This window comes from Nuphar pumila, chromosome 15 (assembly GCF_984573655.1).
Source record: "Nuphar pumila chromosome 15, dmNupPumi1.hap1.1, whole genome shotgun sequence".
Lineage (NCBI taxonomy): Eukaryota > Viridiplantae > Streptophyta > Magnoliopsida > Nymphaeales > Nymphaeaceae > Nuphar > Nuphar pumila.
The window spans coordinates 84,324,484-84,337,323 of record NC_143263.1 but is presented as its reverse complement, the minus strand read 5'-3'; the positions used below and the strand labels follow the sequence as shown (position 1 = coordinate 84,337,323).

Genomic DNA, 12,840 nt, shown 5'->3' with positions numbered 1-12,840 from the left:
TTCAAAATTCTGACCTTACAGATGTGATGATATCAGGTAGGTAGGTTATGGTTCATGCCCCATAAACCCCATATGAAGAAAAAGCACGTGTAGCCGGTCCCATGAGGTGAGAGGGTCCTGGTTTCTCCCAAACAACTCCATGTGCGGCAACTACCATCCATACTTTTTCAAATAGGGAGCCCAAATTATTGAGTGCAGCAGTAACTTTCATGTCCATGGTTTCAATCCCCACAACCATCCTAACCATTTACTACCCTTTTATATAAGTACACCCTCTCCCCATTTCCTAACCATAGCCTAAGCTCTTCTCATCTGACTATCCCTTTCTTCTATCTCTAGGCTTCATACAGGTGCAGCAATGTCTACTGTTAGGCTGCTTGGTTCTGTCATATTGGTATCATCTATACTTGCTTTTCTCTCTCCCTTGAAATGCGAGGCCTATGAAGGAGGTTGGAACAATGGGCATGCTACATTTTATGGTGGGGGTGACGCATCTGGTACCATGGGTAAGTCCTATTGATTTAGGCCTATGTCACACTGATACTTCATTTTGACTCCTGTATATGCTAGTCATATTGAAAACTTCATCAAAATGGCTGTCCCCTCATCCACAGTGGTATACATTTGGCATAGACTTAGGCCAAGTTGTGTGTTTATATAGTTATTTTTTGGGGTACAGCCGATGTAATTGAGCTTGATTAAGCCAAATTGTGTGCTTATGTAGCTGTTTTGTTTTTCAAAGGCAAGCTGGGGTCAGGCAGACTCCCACCAGTTATTATTCAACATACCACTGAGGTTTTGAACCTGCAACGTCCCACCACAGGGAGACGTGCACTGACAGCTCCTACCAACTTTTCCGGAGCCCCCGTTGGTTATGTAGCTATTTTTGAAGCATAGTCATGTAATAGTTGTTGATTAGGCCAGAGTTGTGTGTCACCAATCTTTTCCAATGTGTATGTTTTCTCATTGTTTGAGCATCTTCTTGCAGGAGGAGCTTGTGGGTATGGAAACTTGTACAGCCAGGGGTATGGGACCAACACTGCAGCACTTAGCACTGCCTTGTTCAATGATGGGCTGAGCTGCGGGGCGTGCTTTGAGATGTGGTGCACCAACGATCCGAGATGGTGCCTTCCGGGTTCGATCACAGTCACGGCGACGAACTTTTGCCCACCGAACTTTGGGTTGTCTAATGATAATGGAGGCTGGTGCAATCCTCCCCTTCAGCATTTTGACTTGGCTGAGCCTGCATTCTTGCAAATTGCTCAGTACAGGGCTGGAATCGTTCCGGTGTCCTTCAGAAGGTTAGTATTTCGATTAATTGTGCTTGATTTGGTAGCTTTTCCCATGTTGATCTTTGCCCCCGTATGAATTTGCTATACAAGCTAGAAATCAGTGGCTCAATTTACTTTCAATATGTCACATAACCACAGAAAGGTTCGTGAAGTTCTTCCTGCAGTAGTATCTCATCTCATCAATAAGATACATATACCGTGAATTTAATCCAGTCTGCTGATTTCATTTAAGACTTAGGACGTAATCCCTTGTCATTTATTGAGCCATTGACAAATGAACTAAAATAATAAAAAACAAGGCTAAAACGTTTCATTCCAATTAATCATTTTGAATGGCTGTTTTTACTGAACATGGATTAGGTCATATGGCATATGATGGGTCTTCCCATATGCAAATCTTGACTGTTGATATCAAAGCCCAGATCATGCCACGTGTCCACCCAATTAGTGGGCTTTGAGTTGGAAATTTTCAAGGGCTAGGACCACACTGCACAATGTGAACGTCTGATAGGAATTGGTACATGATGGAGGCCTATCATATGCCATATGACCTGATTTGCCTATTTTGTTATAAGTAAAAAGCATTATGAACTAGGATGAACTACCACAGTAACAATAAATGTGAATAACTTCCATAATCTAATAGCAAATTGAATTCTTAATAATTTTTTTTTTCTTTGGTACTGAATAGGGTCTCATGTATGAAGAAAGGTGGAGTTCGTTTCACAATCAATGGCCACTCTTACTTCAACTTGGTGCTCATAACCAACGTGGGAGGTGCAGGGGATGTTCATGCAGTGTCCATCAAGGGCTCAAGGACTGGGTGGCAGCCCATGTCCAGGAACTGGGGACAGAACTGGCAGAGCAACTCCTACCTAAATGGTCAAGACCTCTCCTTCCAGGTGACAACTAGCGACGGCAGAATAATCACAAACTACAACGTGGCGCCCTCCAATTGGCAGTTTGGGCAAACATTTGAAGGGAGTCAATTCTAGAAATTGAGTGATTAGTTGGTGATTAAGTATGTTATTTTGCCACTAGACCAAGTAAAAAAAAAAAAAGATTGAGTGGATTGACTTATAGCTATATTGAGATGCAATTGCAGCTCACTCTGAAGCAAAGCAAGCAATGTTACATGCTATGCTACCTTACCTTAAAAAAACTTGAGAGGGTAAGGGTGAGCCCAGCAATATGAGCAGCATCCTAAGAAGCTATGAAGGAGTTTTCTTACTAAGTACAGAACTATGATATATGTCATGCCATGTAAGAAGTGACTGTTTATATACTCTACTATATCCATACTTTATTTTGTTTGCAATTTCAACTATTCGACTTCATTAACTTATTTTTCTTTCAAATGCTAGAGGAATACGATCTGAACAACAACCAGGAAAGAATGGGCTTGAAGCTCTCGCCTTATCAGCGAGCCGACTTTGGGTGGCAGTTGGTTGCGACAACTATCAAAAAAGCTCTAGTACTAGATTTGTTTCATTTTAAATTTTAAAGCGCGCATTTTATTCCCTGGAATAATCAAATTTAAGGAAAAGAAAAAATGAATCCAATATAACAAAAAGAAAAAAGAAACCGACAAAGGAGCGAGGATCAGGTGAAACGGAGTTTTACAAGGAGGTTATTGTGGAATGCATCCATAGTAGCTAATGGGTCCCAACATGCAGGACAAGTGATGATTTTAGTTTGGAAAGATTCAATTATTCTAAACATCAGTGCTTTTTTTTTTTGGATAAACCAAGAAAAAAAAACTGACCACACATTGGTAAGCGTCCGGGTTGGTAGAACTCTTAGGTTAAGTTTGGTTGCATTTTTTAAAAATAAAAATATTGTTCAAAAGAGATTCACTTTCAAAACCTCATGAGATTTCTAGTCTCATGACCTCACGAGAAAGTGAATCTCCCACAAATGAGATTCACTTTCTAAATCTCACTTTTGGGTTTTGTGTCAAACTCATTTTTATGAGTTTTATTTTTTAAATTACCGTGTCAACAAACAACAACAACAACTACTACGCCTTCATCCCAAAACAATTGGGGTCGGCGATATGAACCAACAAAGAAAATCATTCTGGGTCTTCCACATGAATCCTTCTCCTCCATTCATTTCTATCCAATGCCATGTCCTCGGTGAGGTTCAAAGCATTCATATCCTTTCCTATCACCTCCATCCATGTCTTCCTAGGCCTACCCCGACCTCTTTTAACTAATATATTTTCCCATTTCTCCATCCTTCTAACTGGAGCATCATTAGGCCTTCGTCGAATATGTCTAAACCACCGTAAACGATTCTCTCTCATCTTATTTTCAATGGGTGCAACGCCTACCTTCTTACGTATCTCCTCGTTCCGAATCTTATCTTTTATTGTATTTCCACACATCCATCTCAGCATACGCATCTCAGCTACACTCATTTTTTGAATATGATGTCTCTTGTCAACCCAACATTCCGTACCATATAGTAAAGCGGGCCTAATAGTCGTCCTATAAAACTTTCCCTTCAACCGCAATGGCATTCTACGATCGCACAACACTCCAATTGCACTCTTCCATTTCATCCACCCAACCTTTATCCTATGATTTACATCTCCATCAATTTCTCCATACTTTTGAATGATAGATCCCAAATATTTGAAAGAATCATCCACCGGTATTTCTTGCTTGCTTTTGAGGCACTGTTCAAATGAGATTCACTTTTTAAAGTGTATTAAAAAAAGAAAAACGTACCCTTAAGGTCCCCTTTGTCCGTACACACAGCTTCAACCTTGCATAAAAAACACCCCTGTGGGTTTCATCGCCATTTTATGTTAAGTGACAAATCATGGTTGCCTAGATAAAAGGACAAATTTCAATCATAAATCGTTTATCCAACTAGTGAGTTATGTGCTTGATGTTGATTTTTGAAATCAGTTTCCTACCAAAACAAGTGAATGCTATCATTAATTATCTACTAATTAACAGGGTCAAATGAGCTAGCTGGATGGTTAGGCTACCATAATAGAGGGGTCTTGGGTTCAAATCATATGGAGCTGTTCTCTAGTTTGCCTTGGTTTTCTGAAGAAAAAAAAAGCCAATTAACAGCAATGTGCTGCGTGGTTTTGGTCGAGTGTAGCATCCCCATCAAAAGAGTGATGGGCCATAATTATCAGACAGCTTGAACAGTGATGGCCAAAAGGAACTAATGGTCTGAAAGCTGGCAGACTGGCCCTTTAGCTGACCCTCTCCCCAGTGGAAGTTGAGAAGATTAAAGGAAAAAAAGGTAGTTGGAAGCCATAAAGAGACTCTGATCATTGTATAACCATCCGACTAGTTTTGCCAGCTCCCCAAGATTAAAGCAAAAAGAAAAGCCAACACGTAACCGTGAAATCAATGGTGCAGTTCAGATCCAACTAAACTATTGATTCATGGTGTGTTGGTTTTGTGATGACCAAGATGGGAGTAATGCCTCTGCACTGTCATGTTATCCTTCTTCACTACAGTTACATGCTTATTAACTAAAACAGGAAGCAGTGGTTGCTTCTATAACAGTTTCTCATGCCATGCAGCAGGCAACCAAGGTTTAAAAACCAAATAACAATTACTCAATCTACTAGAAATGGTGATGCTATGAACTGCCCATTGCATGTTTTTATCAAGGGGTCAGCAACATCTAATAGCAGTAAAACACCCTCATTGATCTGGTACACGACCGTAGAAAGCTGAATTTCAAATTTCAAGTAGTCAACAAGTAATCTCTTTCCCGTGTCCTTTTCTTTATGTTGAAGTAGAGAGGGGATGTATCATGTAATCTTAATTTGAAATGCATCTTGAAATTTGTTTTTGGCAGCTCTTCACTTTTTTCTTTCTTCGTAAAGAAATGTTTTTAACTTTGAAACACTTTCTAGATAATACAGCAATCAGGTCATTGCTTCATTGAAGTATGGGAGTTCTTTATGTTCAAGGGAACTCGAGTTTTTTTACTTTGTTACATGATCTGAAAAATCAACAGGATTATGGTTTCTATTTTGATAATCTGTCATTGACAGAAGAACTCAGGTTCTGATTCTCATCTTGTACTCAAGCAGGGCAGTCCAAACTCCTACCTCCATAACAATCCCTGTTACCAAAGAAATCATTTCACATATGTATATCATGAGTGGCACGCCTAATGGCTTTTATATAGAATCTACTTCCTTTGTTATGCCAGGAGAAAAGTTTCCATCAATGAAACCATTTCGACAATCTCACAAACTGTTGGAATGGCTCCTCAAACAGGCAGACAATGTGGTTGGGGTTTAGATGCCTGAGACTTTCTCATTCTGTCGCCACTTTAGTGCTGCTGCTGGCGACAGCAGAATGTGATGCATCTGGCATTGGTCAGATGAGTGGCCTCAACATCCCTATTTTCATCTTCACCTGTGTGCAGACAACATCGTTCTAAATCTTCATTTTTATCCTAATTACAGCTTGAGGTGCAAGAGAAGAGCTCTTCATTAGCAAGGACATTCAATTATGGAATCTGTAGTTGTTCACAAGCATCTTTACTAACTTGATTCTTCACTCCAAATCAACTTTTAAACCTCATTAGGATCATTCCGATCATTGGTCCAATATAGGCATTCTGATTAGTTGTTCACAAGCATTTTTCTTGTACTTGATTTTTCACACCAAATCAACTTTTAAACATCATCAGGATCATTCTGATTATTGGCCCAATATTGATATTCTGATTAGCAGATCAGGTCATGCTAAACATGAGCCTTCTGCTCATGCCAAAATGCCACGCGGCGCTCATCCAAAACATTTAATGGTTGGCCACGATTTTGGCATGAGCAGAAGACTCATGTTCAGCATGACCTGATCTGCTTCATAATGAATAAAACTAAGTATGGACTATGGAGTATCCTCTCTTCTTGAAGATTGGGATGGTTACCCTAAAGGGCTTCTACCGATGTCACAACAAGTCACCATCTTGTAATAGGCTAATAGACCGACTGTGAAAAGCATCATCAGCCAAATCATGGTACAAAATGTCCAACATTCCATATATTTCACGACTAAGAGGGTGTGCTTCATCCCCTGCTACAAACTCTGCTACCATGGCCTCCACCTCAATGAGGCTACACCCAGGTGTCTTTTTGATCCCTACGTTACCCATCATCTTTCTAGCCCTTGCTATGTCTCCAAGCCTTTGTGCATTAGCATACACGTTAGACAACTGCACATAAATGCCATCTGCTTCGGGTTCAAGTTCGAGAAGCGCAGCCACGGCATGCTCTGCAAGTTCAATGTTTCCATGGCCCCTGGATGCACTTAACAGCGAACCCCATACAGATGCAAGAGGTTTCATTGGCATACATTTGATCAGATCAAGGGCTTCGTACAAGCATCCAGCACGACATAAAAGATCCACCATGCATCCATAGTGCTCGTGTTTTGGTGAAATCCCATACTTGGTCTCCATAGAATCGAAAATCTGAAAGCCTATCTCCTCCAAGCCTGCATGTCCACAGGCTGAAAGCAATGCAAGAATCGTAATATCATCCGGAGCAAAACCTGCCTTCTCCATCCTCCGGAAACAATGCAATGCATCACGTGCCAATCCGTGCACCGCGAAGCCACCAATCATGGCAGTCCACGACAGAACATTCGTCTCGCCCATCTCTTCAAACACGCGCACCGCTTGATCGATACATCCGCATTTTGCATACATATCAACAAGTGCAGTACTCATGACCACATCCAATTCCATTCGATTCTTCTTAATCACATACTCATGGATCCATCTCCCCAGCTGAAGAGCACCACAACGTGCACAAGCAGCCAGCACCGTGGCAACAGTAAACCCATCAGGCTGGACACCAGAAACCTGCATATCACGGAACATCTGCAGAGCCTCGGCACAGTCGCCACTGCGCACGTGCCCACTCAAGACAACACTCCATAAAACCACATCTCTCTCAGGCATTTCATCAAACACTTGGCGCGCTTCGCTCATACACAAGCAATCACAATACATACGTATAATGGCGATCCGAATATACACATCACAGCACAGGAATCCGTTTTTCACGAGGTGGGTATGAATCTGCCTGCCTTGAACGGCAGCCGACGGGTCGGCGCAGGCGCCGAGCGCGAACGAGAAGGTGTACTGGTCGGGGCCGATGTCGCGGCACATGAGATTGAGGAAGGTGAAGGCGGGGCGAGGGTCACGACGCTTGGCCATTCCCCTGATGATGGTGTTGTAGATGAAGGAATTTGGGGTGGAGATGTGGGGGAAGAGGAGGGTGGCGGCGTAGCGGAGATCGCCGGAGGAGGAGAGAGCGCAGAAGGAGACGAGCTTGCTGATGGCGTAGGTGTTGTGGTGAAGGCCGTTGATGATGAAGAAGGCGTGGATGGCCTTGAGCTGCTGCATACTTCCGCACTGTTGGACGAGGGACATGCACCGTCGCCATAACGAGGAGTTAACCTGCATGCGCTTCTCAATTTTTGCAGACAAAAGAATCGTTCCCAGCAGCCACTGGTGCTTACAATTTTATTTTGTTTTTTTGTATGACGAGGAACCCTCGCCGAAGGCGTACGGATCCCATCATTTGACATAGGATGGGTTCCATCCTGCGTTCAATCCTAGCCGTGAGATTAAAGGCTAACATTGGTCCACATTTTCACCTAAATGTGGATTGATCCTGACGTTCAGATGCTTCAGCTGGACGGCTAAGATCAACATAGGATGAAACCCCTTCTATGTCAAAGGATGGAATCTTTTTCCTCCCCGAAGCCAGGAAAACCCTGGGTGGGGGACCCCATGACTACCCATGGTTCAGCTCTAAAAGCTATGAACACAGTCGTATGCCAAGAGGGTTTGATCTGGTGCCTTCGTCTCGACACCCTCATAACCACCTTGCTGGCCATGCGGGCGACCCCCACTGTGGTGGTGCTTACAAAAATTAAGCTAGCTAATTTGATAGTCCACCCTTAGATCATGATTTCTCTAAAAAAAAAATTTAATCATAATTTCTCAAAAAAAAAAATTAAGCCCCACAAAAAAAAATTCTGACACTAATCTAGAAAAACATAGTTATTTATACAGATTTTAAAGAAATGATAGTAGATGCATGTTAAAGTTTTATTTTGAATCACAAGTATGAATATGCATGGTTTATTTTTGAAAACTAAGCAAATGAATAACATTGAAAATAAAAACCCAAAAAATGAAAAAGAGCATACGTTTAGTTGTTGATGTTTTCGTATTCTCCAGTAGTTGAGCTTAGACACAAGTCGAAGTGTTTGACTCCCATGTTGAAAAAGATAACGAAGGAAGTCACTTCTTTGTCTAAGTTAATATATGTGGCATATTTTGTTCGAGTAAGTAGAGTCTGAGGAGTGTTTACACTTGGTGCCCTAAAGTCATCTGGTTTGGGAGCCACCAGCTCAAAAGCTCGCTACATGGACTTTATCGAGAGCCGAATAGATATTGACATTGCATACGATAAGAAGAAAGATATACGTAAAACTATGAAAATAGAAGGTCTAGTGACTCGAGCAATTAAGTCTGAGGGATACTTTGTATCAGGTGCCCTAAGGACGTCTGGTCTGAGAGTTACTGACCCAAACCTCATTACACGGGTCACAAAAATTGAAAATTTGATATAGTGCTTAACAAAAAGAAAGAAAAAGTGTGAAAAAATTAAAAATCTGTGAAAAAGAAAAGAAAGAAACAAAAGAAAAAGTTCTTTGTTCAGGAATAAGTATTGAGGAAACCTGTGCAGAAAACATATAAGTGAAGATAAATAAACAATGACATGAGTGTATTTGATTTTCTGAAAATAAAGCATAAATGATTATGGTTTTCTTAGAAAAGTAAAAAAAAATAGTTTTACTCTGTGGTGACACGTAAAAGGCTCTAATTATATTTTGAAAGTGTAATGACATGAAATATTCGTGAAAATAAACTCTTTAATTGCCTAATACTTCATGAAGTTGAAATCTTTATATATACTTGACAAAGATGTTTGTGGGTAGCATCACTGCAAGCCCTCGTGAGACCTTACTCGTCCACTGAGGTAACCGAGGGGTTTAAAAATATTGTTGCATATGATAAATGCAGCCGTGATTCCTACAAAAGTGAGTTAGGTTTTTGCTTTGTTAGTTTGCTTTTGTTTTGTTATTCAGGGTCGTTTGCTCGAGGACTAACAAACAATAAGCATGAAGAAATTTGATAATGCATATATTTTGCATTTTATTCATACTATTCTATGCATGATTCAGTAAAAATTTGCATTAAAAACTCATTCTTATCAGTGTTTTTAAGAAATTGCTTTGAAGTTGAAAATATAGGTAAAATCATATATTTCAAGCTCTTCCCTGCATTTTTCAGAGTTTTAATGAGTTTAGGATTTTTGTTATTCATAGTTTAATTAGTTTAGGAGTTTCAAATGGTATTTTACTTTATTTAAAAGTGACTTTTTCTAAAACAAGTTTTTCTAAAAGAGTACTTATTTGAAATTTTTTAAAATTAATTAGCTTTTTAGAAAAATTGTGTGGCACCCTAATTTTAGAGTATAAAATAAAAATTTTAAGAAAAGAAACACGTTTTTGCCTCTTGAGAAATCGCAGGCCTCTTCTCCCTCTTCTCTTCTCTTCTCTTCTTCCTCCTCGTTCCCAATCAATTCTCCCTCGATCTCTTCCTTTCTCTTCTGGTTTCGTTCCGCTTCTAATGTTTCTCTGGCGCCGGTTCTTATTATCCCCACTCGACGGAGTCACATGCAGCTCAAAGGTAAGACCACATTCTTTTTCTCAACCCCTCCATCGGAAACGGATCGTGAGGTATGTTTATTCTTTCTCGTCTCTCCATATTTTCATAGTTTTAGTTCTTGCATAGCATACATCATATAATTGCATATAGTTTATTTGATCATTGTATACTTATTGCATGTAGATTAGATTAGTTTTAGTTTTATTATCTTAAAATAAAAAAATAATAATTATAAAATAGTTTAGTTTTGTCACTTTCCTCGATTTATGTGTTGAGTTAGATGGTAGTATTTTTTTTATATATAATTAGTTCTTCACTTTAATTCACATCAAGTGTTGTTTTTATCATAATTAGTTAGTTACTTTCATTAGACATAAATTGGTTTAATTAAAGGTTAGGTTAGTTTAGATTTAATCATGTTATCCGATTAGGGTTTTCAGTAATTTTTATTTTTTTTATTTTTTTTTCATTTTTTTTTAGATCTAACATTTCTAGTTTGAATTTATTAACAAGTTAGTTTGCTTATTTAGTGAATCACGTTCTGGTTATTTTTTTTTATCATGTTAAATTAGTTTTGATCAATTGTCATTAGTTAACTTTTATTTGTTGAATAGTTAGGTTAATCGATAGTTGAGATAGAATAGAATAATTAGATTTTTTATTCAATTGCTTTAATAGACCATGTTATTCTCTGGGTTTTTTTCAATTATTTATATCATTTTAATTCTAACATGTATTTCTTGTATCTAGTTTAGAAAATAGTATTGAATTGTAATTATCGTTTTCAACTAAATGTTTGATTCTTAGCCGATCTAGATAATTAATGGTTATTTTTAATTAGCAATTTTTAATTCATGTTAATTCAGTTTTTTTAGATCTGTTAGATTAATCTTGATCTTAGTTTAACGTCATTAGAAATTAGTTTGTGTTAAATAGATTAACTTAATTAGTTTAGCCGATTCTTTTTATTTTCATTAATTAACAGGTTTCCTTTCAATCGTCTAATTCACAGTATTTTTATTCAATAGTGATTAGTGGTAAATTATGTCAGTTATAATTAATTAGTTAGGATTAGTTTTAATTGATTCACATTATTTAGTTCAGATTTTTCTTTTCAGTCTTGCATTTCGATTTAGAATAATTAGTCAAATATTAGTCGTCAATTCCTTATTTTTATTTCTATAGATAATTAGATAGAATATATATTCTTGTTATTATTATTTCCAAATTTGTTAGTAGTAGTCGTTAGATAGATTAGTTTGTTAGATTGTTAGATATTCTTGTTATCCATTTCAATTCTTAAACCTTGCATGTATGGTAAGTATTTGTTTCCTTTCTTGTTAATTGTTTTGCTATTTTATCATTTAGTGCTTTAGTTTGTTACATGATAGTTAAAGTTGTTACATGTAGTTAATGTGTATAGGTTAGTTATATTCTTGTTTTTGTTATTTTTGCTTGAACTAATATTAAATTTGTGTTTAGTTATCTGTGTTTTGTTTTCATTTTGTGATTTTGTTTGGCAGGAAAGCGATTGATCGTGTGGTGAGCCCTCAAAAGTACCATCGAAGAGCCCTCTGAGGTCCTAAAAAGGCTCTTCAAGCACTTCAGAGAGCCCTTAATAATAAGCAAAAGAATATCAAATAAAGCAGAGGCATCAAAAGGGATTACAAGCTCAAGCATTGAAGACCCTTTTCTTTTATTTTTATCTTAGGATTTATTCATTCATTTATTTTGGGTTTGTAATAAGGTCACTTAGTTATTTTTATTTGTTTAATCCCTCTGCAGAAGGTTGTACTTTTAGTTAATTAATTAAAAAAACTTTTATTTTTTGAGGCAATAAATAGTAGATTAGTTTTCTACGTAATACAAAGTTTTCTCTCCTTCCCTGAGATCGACTTGAACTCCACTCTAGTGTGAGCTAGTTTTTATTATTTGGTGTCTGGCTTGCATAAATCATTTTAATCAAAATTATCTTTTAAAAATCTATTTCATAAAACTTACACCAGTGATACAAACCATCACACATATATGCAGAAGCTAAGTTAATAATTTTTTTGATAATAACAAGCTTGGAGTTATCAAATTTAAAACTAAAACTAAACTTATCATGTTTCGAAATTGAAATCAGGTTCCAACTATAGGATGAAACATAAAATGTATCAACCAAATCCAAAATAAGTCTCGACTCCAACACAACTCTGCAGGTCCCAACGTTCTTGACTTGTGAACACATCTTATTTCCTAAAAAGATGCTTCTTTTATGCTTTGTTGGTTCTTTTTCTTTAAAAATGCTTGCAAAGAGTTGACAATGTACACTGTAGCACCCGAATCAATCCACCAACTATACAATGAAACATGAATGAAATTGTACTCATGAGAAACAAATGACTTATTACCTTTATTTGTTAGTCATTTCTTATGCTTCAAACAACCCACTTTTTTATGCTCCTTCTTCTTGCAGAAGAAACACGCTATAGAAAAGCCTCCTACCTGGGATTTGGCTTTCGCCTGAGAGTTAGAGCTCTCCCCAGATGCCTTCTTTTTCTTCCTTTTGAATGAGCTTTTCTTTGGCACTAACCTCTGTTTTTTCTTATGAGAGGTCATATGTGGACTTAGCACCCTCTCACTCTTCAATCTCTTATCTTCTTCAAAACACTTGGACAAAAGGTCATTAAAAGACTACTCATCGTTATGTGTGTTGTAGGAGATTTTGAAAAGTCTATATTCAGTAGGCAACAAGGTCAAAATCAGATGGACTAAGAAAGAATCAGAAATGGTGAACTTCATGTCATTCAGTTGAGATACA

General features: G+C 37.9%; 2 protein-coding genes across 2 annotated transcripts; one reads left to right on the top strand and one right to left on the bottom strand.

The window, feature by feature from the left end:
• The first annotated feature begins 308 nt into the window (after positions 1 to 308).
• LOC149815826 (expansin-A4-like) lies at positions 309 to 2,809 on the top strand. Its single transcript, XM_089988397.1, has 4 exons — positions 309 to 506; positions 989 to 1,301; positions 1,984 to 2,555; positions 2,657 to 2,809. Exons 1-3 carry the CDS (start codon positions 359 to 361, stop codon positions 2,285 to 2,287), a joined length of 765 nt encoding a protein of 254 aa, XP_089844523.1. The 5' UTR covers positions 309 to 358; the 3' UTR covers positions 2,288 to 2,555; positions 2,657 to 2,809.
• A 3,424-nt stretch (positions 2,810 to 6,233) lies between these two features.
• LOC149815825 (pentatricopeptide repeat-containing protein At3g28660-like) lies at positions 6,234 to 7,694 on the bottom strand. Its single transcript, XM_089990634.1, has one exon. It carries the CDS (start codon positions 7,692 to 7,694, stop codon positions 6,234 to 6,236), a length of 1,461 nt encoding a protein of 486 aa, XP_089846760.1.
• Between the last annotated feature and the right edge of the window lie 5,146 nt (positions 7,695 to 12,840).